We start from the raw sequence: 7,578 nt of genomic DNA, 5'->3' as shown, positions 1-7,578 counted from the left end.
GAGGTGGGGGGGGGCTGCAGGGAGGGAGAGTGTCAGAGCATCCTTGCTTGCTGAAACACCCTTGGGAAAGGCTGATGATATGGTGCGTCCTTAAATTCATCATTTAGTGAGGTCTCCAGCACTTGAATCCGCTGGCTAAAATGTGTTTGAGACTGTTAAATAACTGTTGGAAGCAGGGAAAGTATGTTAGTACATTAGTCCGTTCCTCTCCTCTAGTAATTAGCTCTGACTTAACAGGCTATTTCAGAGTTTAGCTGAACGTCTGAACTCCTAAAAGCACAGATCTGTTCTGCTGAGGGAGCTCCTCTTCTGCCCGTAGAGCAGCAAATACTTACCGGTAGAGATCCAGTTCTCAGTAAAAGGTTTTTGTTTTTTTTTATCGTGGTGGTTCACCTCCTGCCCCCTGGGATAGCAGCTGATAAATCAGGAAGCTGGGTTTCACGCTTCTTGCGTGCCTCCAGCGTAGCAGCTTGGGCACTGGAGGGGCTTGAGTCGCCCATGGTCTTAAAGCATCTCTGACGGAGCGACCGGCCAAGGGGCGATGGGCTCTGCCCCCTCTCCCCCATCGTTCAGCACCAGCGAGAGCCAGGGCTGCTTATCTCCTGCCTTCCCTTTCCATTTCTAACCACGCTGGTGGTGCCTTTGGCTTTAAAGCTCTCGAAGGGGAACTAGCTGATGGGTTTGCAAACCTCTTCCTGCTGAAAAGACGTTTTCACCCTCTTTGGCGGAGCCATCGTCCGGCGCTGGCTAAGAGTAAAGCAGCAGTGTGTCTCTACGGGAGGGAGCAGGGAATTTAGGAACAAAACCAGCATAACTTCCCCCCCCCCCAGCGTCTCTACGGGAGGGAGCAGGGAATTTAGGAGCAAAACCGGCATAACTTCCCCCCCCAGCCCCGTGCCATGAGCACTTCACCTGCCCGGTGTGTGGATGGGGAAGAGGGGAACCACAGCCGAGACTGTGATTGCGGCTCCTCCGCTGCCACCGCACCAGCCATGGACCACAGGAGCCAGTGGGGGCCCCAGCAGCTGCTCCCCCCCCCCTCGGCTCCTCTAAATCCACCAGCGCCACGGCAGCAACAACAACAACAACAAAAGGCTAAATAACACACAGGCAGGTGATGCTTACAGAGGCATCTGATGGGATGGAAACTCCTTTTTTTAGCTTGGCCTGGAACTTACTCATTTTCCTACTTTTATAGCCTGTGTACGGACTTTTTTTTTGGAAGGAAGGGAAGGCACAGTGTCCCGATTCCTTGGACTTTTCCTCTGACTTGGTGGTGCACAGCTTTCCCATACTGAGAGCCTTCCTAAGCTACGTCATGCCTTCTAGAGAAGGGTAAAAGACTTGGTTTTGGTTTTTTGATTTTGTTTTTTTTTTACAGAAGGCCTGATTTAAGGGAGGTAGCCGCGTTAGCTAATTAACGAGCAATTAAAGCTCAGGAGTAAAGTAGAAAGTGCTTTAATTCTCTCCCATCTCGTTTAGGTTTTGCCGGGCGTTCTGAGAGCAGCCGTGAAGCTGCTTTGTTGCCAAGGTGACTTGTAAATGTTGCTGAGGCGATGCTGCTCCGGTGCATTTCCATAGCACAAACATGATAAATTATGGGATGCATATGTCATGAGTCATAGGATTGTTCAGAGATCAAGTGATTTAAGCTATTGGCACGGACACGCGCATCAATACGGGCATGTGATGATCGCATGTCGGTTCGCAACAAAGCTCTTCTAGGGGTATTGAAAAAATCATACCCAAGTGTGAAAGACTGAATAAATCCTACAAGCTGTGAATTTCTTGATCGAGGATCGTAATTAGCCATTTATCTAGTTTTATAGGAGCAAGACACTGCCCGTTTAAGCCTTAGCTGGGAAAACTAGAACCCGATAAGTTAAAAACTTGATCTTGAGGCACCAGGGCATGGGGAAAAAGTTAAAGCAGTTTCTATGCATGAAAGTAAACGATGTAACGTGCCAAAGCCTTTAGAGCTGATTGTTTGGTGTCGGCGCGAGGTGCCAGCATCCCTTTGCGTGGTAATCTGCTGCTTTGCTTTTCTTGCTGGGCCCTGCATATACCTGAGCAAATGAGAGATGGAGATGGTAAACATGTCCTTTGCCCTGGTCAGTTATTGCCTTCCTGTGATGGGACACAGTGCAAAAAAAAAAAAAACCAAACAAAAAAAAAAACAAAAGGAAAGAAAAAAACCAGAAGTCTGCAGGGAGAATGGCGGTTGTTTGTGCAGCGCTGTGGGCTTGGGCAGAAGGAAGCAAATGTGGAAAGTTCCCAGGCAGAGGCACTTGGAGGGAAAACCGAAATCGGCTGGGTTCCCTCTGCCTCACGGGCTGCTCAGAATTGGATGCTGAAGGTGACTTAGGGAATTTCTTCCTGTCGTCATGATCTCCACGCTGAGACGCTGGGGTTTAGCATTTGGATAGTCATTACCATCCTCGGATGAATAAGCGGTGCCTTGCATAAGTGAGTGCAGGGAGAGGTTGCTCCAGGGAAGAGGAAAGGCTGTTTTTAGCTGCCATGTTATTTGAACAAAAGAATTGCAGCTTAAACGCTAAGATGTGTTTCCTCGTTTGCATCGCATGGGAGGGCCTGGCCTCCAGCAGCTGACGCCGACAGGAAGATGGAAAAATGAAGGAAAGTTGGGGTTTTTTTTTTGGAGGTATCGTGTTTGTGCGTGTGTGTAACTGCTTCTGATGAGATTGTAACCCGTGCAGCAGCGAGGAGACTCCGCTTCAGGCAGAAACCGTATGGGAAGAAGCATCTTCTTAATTCTTCCTTGTTTTCTACTTGGGTAGGACAGTGAGAAATGGTTTGAGTTGCTGGTGCTGGTTCTCACAGCTGGTGTGAGACTGGCAAATGCTGGAGGCTGGAGGAAGGAACACGTCGAGGAGTTTAATCTCCTTACTCATAGAGGTGTGTTGCTATGAGAACTCAGCATTTATCCCCTGTTTCTGGCTACCTCGTCACTGTTTGAATAATGAGGATATGAAAACTCCCAAGTATTTTGTTGTTTTCTTCCTCAGGCGGAGAAAAGGATGTTGTAGATACATGAAGTGGAGGGGGGGGGGGAACAACAAAAGCAAACAAATTCTCCGTGTCTTTGTTGGGCGTGCAAGCCTCATGTTGACATTTGTATCTTAATTTGGGGAGACGTCGCGTCTGATGGGGGCTGCTTGCAGAACAGTTTGAGGACAGAGTGGGATCGGGTGGTAAAATATTAATGGAGCCTGTGCTCCGTGAGGCTGCTGTGCCGAGGAGGAGGGGGGAAAAAACCCCTCTGGGCGTGCGAAGGTGTCCGTGCGAGCTGCGCAGAGAGCCTTGACGGCCCCTGGGTTCTGCCGTGTCCCCGACAGCGGGTGACCTTTGTGCTTTGGCGGGGACAATCCGGCTGCGGAGGAGGCGGGGAGCGGCGGCGGAGCAGATCGGGGAAGGAGGCGGCCGCCCGGCCTGGCCCCCGCTGTCCTCCCGTGCGGATGCAGGATGCTTACGCAACCCCGATTAACGTGCGGAGATGTCGCTCCTCTAATGGTCTTAACCGCCTGGAGCGGGAGGGATTTCAGAGAGGCGTGCGGGCACTCCTCGAGAGGGATTTCTGCCTCCTAGCTCTGGTCGCCTGGGGAGGGGATGTCCCCCTCGGATGTGACCGGAGCCGCTGGCAGCGAGGGCTTTTTTTGTTTTTTTGGATAAACTTCACTAGGTGCGTGCTCTTCTGCCGTGGCACGTGGAAAACCCTGGAGAAATGCTCTTAGCGAGGTCTCTTGGTGGTGGCCGGCTGGAATTAGCTTGCTGTTTCCTGCAAGCCCCGAAGATTAAGACCATCAACCCAGCCAGCTACTTCCTCTGACCCTGCGAAAGCTTCTCTGGGAATTGGTCAGGATGTGCCTGCCTTTTTTCAGGCCAGAGGGTGTTAGGAGTGGGAAAGCTGTCCCCATCTAGCGACTCCCAGCATCGGCCGTGGTGTGTAGCTGCTGGTACCTGCTGGAGACGTGAGGGCTCTAAACAGTGGGACCGTGGTGGAGAGTGCCCTTATCGGGTCTGTCCGGGGAAACCGAGCATATAAGTGTAATGTTTCCTTATGAAACGGGGGGAAAAATAGCAGGTCGCATTAAAAATGTAAAATGAGATCCAACAGAAGCGTTTCTAAAGTGATACTTAAGACGTGGCTGGTCCAGCTTCTTTTACGCTGTGTGAGCGGGGAGTGCCGGAGCTGTTGGTGTGGTTATAGGGTACAGCTGTTGGACACCATCTCCGTGCCAGATGTGCAAGGACAGGGTATTGCCAGATTCGTTCCAGTTCTGGGGGGGGGGGACACCGGCGATTTAGAGGCACAGTCACACACAGTAAGCCGAGATACCTGTTTTCTGGAACGCGTCAGCGTTTGCTGGCTGGAAGAAGTGTGACAAACTGCGTTTTAAAGTCTTGAAGGGAGCAGGTGTTGGCCAGACGGCCTCGTGGAGAGCAGCATCGCCAAAGAGCAGAATGGCCCGAGCGTCCCGCTCGCCTGGAAAAAGTCAACTTTTGTTTTGATTTTTCTTGGCCAAGTATCTTCCGCTGTTTCATAAAGCAGCCCTGCAGGCAGCTTCCCAAGCAGTGTAAAAATGATGCTCCGGTGCTTGCAAACATCTCCAGAGCCCTAGGTGCTACTTGGAGCCATTTCCAAGTTGTGGTGAAGAAAAATCTCAGCCTTCCATTGCTGACAACAGGGATTTCAAGGATGGTCGTGAAGCCAGAAGTTGTTGGCAGAGCTGTAGGAGGGCGCTCCCAGGATAAGGCGGGATGTGACTGGGCTGCATCCCGGGGCTACTGGTGCCTGGGTGCTGGTGTGGTGGGTCTCACTGGTGTGGTGGGTCTCAAGAGGGGAACGGGAGGTGAGAGGGGGCTGTGGAGAGGCAGTGTCTGCCCTGGTGAAGAGGAGGAGCAGAAGTTGAAGGCCAGGCTCGGGGAGGAGACTGAGTAAGGTCGGGGAGAGCCAGGGGAAGGGAAGGGAAACTGTCAGGAGTCCAGGTAGGAAACCAGATATGTTTGCAGGAAGGGAAGTGGGAGAAGGAGGAAGGGCAAGGAGGAGGAAGAGGAAAAGTGAGCCGTGGGGAAGTAGGACAGAGCGTGCAGACAGTTTACCAAACAGCAGCGGATGTGCAGAAAGAGCGTTGGTCATCCGGGAGGGCTAAAAACACATGCGAAATCCAACTCGTGTCTGAGAATTGTAAATAGGAAGCTGATTAACTATGTTGTGTTCTGTACCACGTGTCTGCCTAACCATGCCTTGGCTAGTTTGGTTTAAACTGAAGAAAAAATATCTATTCAGGAGGATGATTAAGTGCCGTTTTAAGACAAGCATCCATTTAAGTCAGGCATCCAGTTTGGGGGAACAGTATTGGAGGAGGGAAGCTGAAGTTAGGGCAAGCATGGCAACATAGGTCTTTTGGGGATAGTTTGTTAGTCTAGTTTCTCATACGCTTTTCAAAGCTTACCTGGTTGCTACTGCTGAAAAAAAAAGTGAGGTCTTTTTAAAAAGGAGGTGACAAAGATCATGTGATGTACGGTGACTGGCTGGTTGCTTGAAGCGAGGAAGCCTTTTTATAACCTTGGATTCAAGTAGCGCTTTTTGCAAAATATCACAGCTATTCTTAGTGGTATTCCCGTGTATGTGTGTGCGTGCTCCCTATCCCATTTATATCTCCAGAAGAAGGGACGAAAGCTTTTAAGTCAGACTCTGCAATTCGATGCGAGAAGTTAGGGGAGGATTAGGAGTCAGCGGAAGACTGATACTTTATTATCATAATAAGGTATTTCTGAGAAGCAGGTCATTGCAGAGTGCAGCTTGGGTTATTGCTTACCATGGTTTTGGGGGGCAAGGTCGCTTTCTGAAAAGGGTCTGTGCTTTCAATATCTGAAGATACTTATTTAAAAGAGTGTATTGTGATGTCTCTATGGCTGCAAGTGTTGTGAATGTTGTACTTCTTAAATTGATGTAAAAACAACACAAAGTATTGCGCTTTTGGGAGGGGGCTGTACTTGGCTGTTGAGGGGAACTGCTGCCTTAGGCTGACCAGAGGAGACTTGCTCTGAAGTAAGATTTTTTGGTTTTTTGCATGCCTCATAAACTGTAAGTCATGGTGGAGATGACATTGAAGAGATCAGAGAGCATAGCTTTCTCACAATGAATTGTTTTGTATTTATTAGGTCTTGTGGTGTTTGTTTTTATTTATTTTTAGGTAACTTTACTAGTACAGAAAACAACCAAGGTCACTTTCTTGAAACTCCAGAGGAAAAAGATCTCTCAAATGAGCAATGTTATTTAGAGAGACATTCTATATATGAGAAAGCGGAAGACCAGCCAACAGAAGATATTGGCCAACATCCATGTCCACGTCTGGACAGGAAGCGTAAACACTCTGGTGAGAGAGTGCAAAATGATGGCAGCCAAAATGAGAACTTTGTGGATGAACTGCAGGATGAACTTATATCAAAAGCAAAAAAGAAGAAGAACTCCAAAGGTAAGACAGCATTTTGCTTTGGTCTCTCTCAAGGAATGTCTTGTGAAAGGAACGTCCCTTTGGCTTAATGTGTTTCCATTTTTGAACTTGATAGTTACTAATGTGAGCACTGTCATTTCACTTAAAATTATATATATGTATATATATATGTATGTATATATATGTGTATATATATATATGTATATATAAAAATCTTGGCATATAAGGGTAAAGCACTAGTCGTTGGACACTGTAGCCACAGCAGTGCAAGTTACTGTAGTGCATGTAACCCTTAATGAGCGAACCTTTAAAATGCATAGTGTGGTGGTAAAGCTGAGACTATATGCCCCGAAAGTGAAATGTAGCTTTTGTTTTAAGTTGAGGGGGCTTTTTGATTAATTTTTAGTTATTTTTCCATTAGATGACTGGCCTGAGAGGGAAATGACAAACAATTCCTCTAACCACTTAGAAGAGCCCAATTGTAATGAGGTGACCAACCTGAAGGTGTGCATTGAATTAACAGGGCTCCATCCCAAAAAGCAGCGTCACCTGCAGCATCTTAGGGAACTATGGGAGCAGCAGGTGTCACCAGAGAGATCCCCGTCCGGCAAGTTGGGCCGGCAAAGCAGGAAAGATTTAGCTGAGGCTGTTCAGCCAGAGGCCACTGCAAAGGTCAAAGACTTCACAGAAGAAAGGCACACCAAGAAAAGGTCAGAGGCCAAAAGCAATAGAAGTTGGTCTGAAGAGTCCCTCAAAACCAGTGACAATGAACAAGGTATGCAGAGACTACTAGGGAAACCAGACGGCTTTAGCATTTACAGTGACGCATGCTGCCACCGATGTTAAGGAATTGTCGAGAGCTTTTTTTTTTTTTTAAACTATATATATATTTCGTAGATGTCAATTTGTATAAGGACTGACACCTCCTCTTTAAGAATTGCACTGTAGCTGATATTTGGCAGACAAGAAAATGTGTTTGTGTATGTGTGTGTAACTACGTGTTTGTGTGTGTGTGTGTGTGTGTTTTGGCTTAAAATACTCTTTCATAGATAACGCGAAGATGAATTTATATCTCTAGAGGAGAGCTGGGGGGGGGGGG

General features: G+C 48.2%; 1 protein-coding gene across 6 annotated transcripts in view; it reads left to right on the top strand.

The window, feature by feature from the left end:
• The window catches only part of BCOR (BCL6 corepressor), a 40,056-nt gene that overhangs the window by 8,748 nt on the left and 23,730 nt on the right, over positions 1-7,578 (top strand). For 2 of the 6 annotated variants that reach the window (XM_014954063.1, XM_014954062.1), the window contains 2 exons: positions 6,219-6,500; positions 7,003-7,254. In XM_014954063.1, coding sequence (XP_014809549.1) covers positions 6,219-6,500; positions 7,003-7,254 — 534 coding nt within the window. Of the gene's footprint in view, positions 1-6,218; positions 6,501-6,900; positions 7,255-7,578 lie in introns of all 6 variants that reach the window. The other 4 variants (XM_014954061.1, XM_014954060.1, XM_014954066.1 and 1 more) reach the window with 2 other exon arrangements.

The sequence above is a fragment of the Calidris pugnax genome, unplaced genomic scaffold (assembly GCF_001431845.1).
Source record: "Calidris pugnax isolate Ruff unplaced genomic scaffold, ASM143184v1 scaffold246, whole genome shotgun sequence".
Classification (NCBI taxonomy): Eukaryota; Metazoa; Chordata; class Aves; order Charadriiformes; family Scolopacidae; genus Calidris; species Calidris pugnax.
Note: the sequence above shows the minus strand (reverse complement) of the source record. Positions and strands in the feature narration are given on the sequence as shown.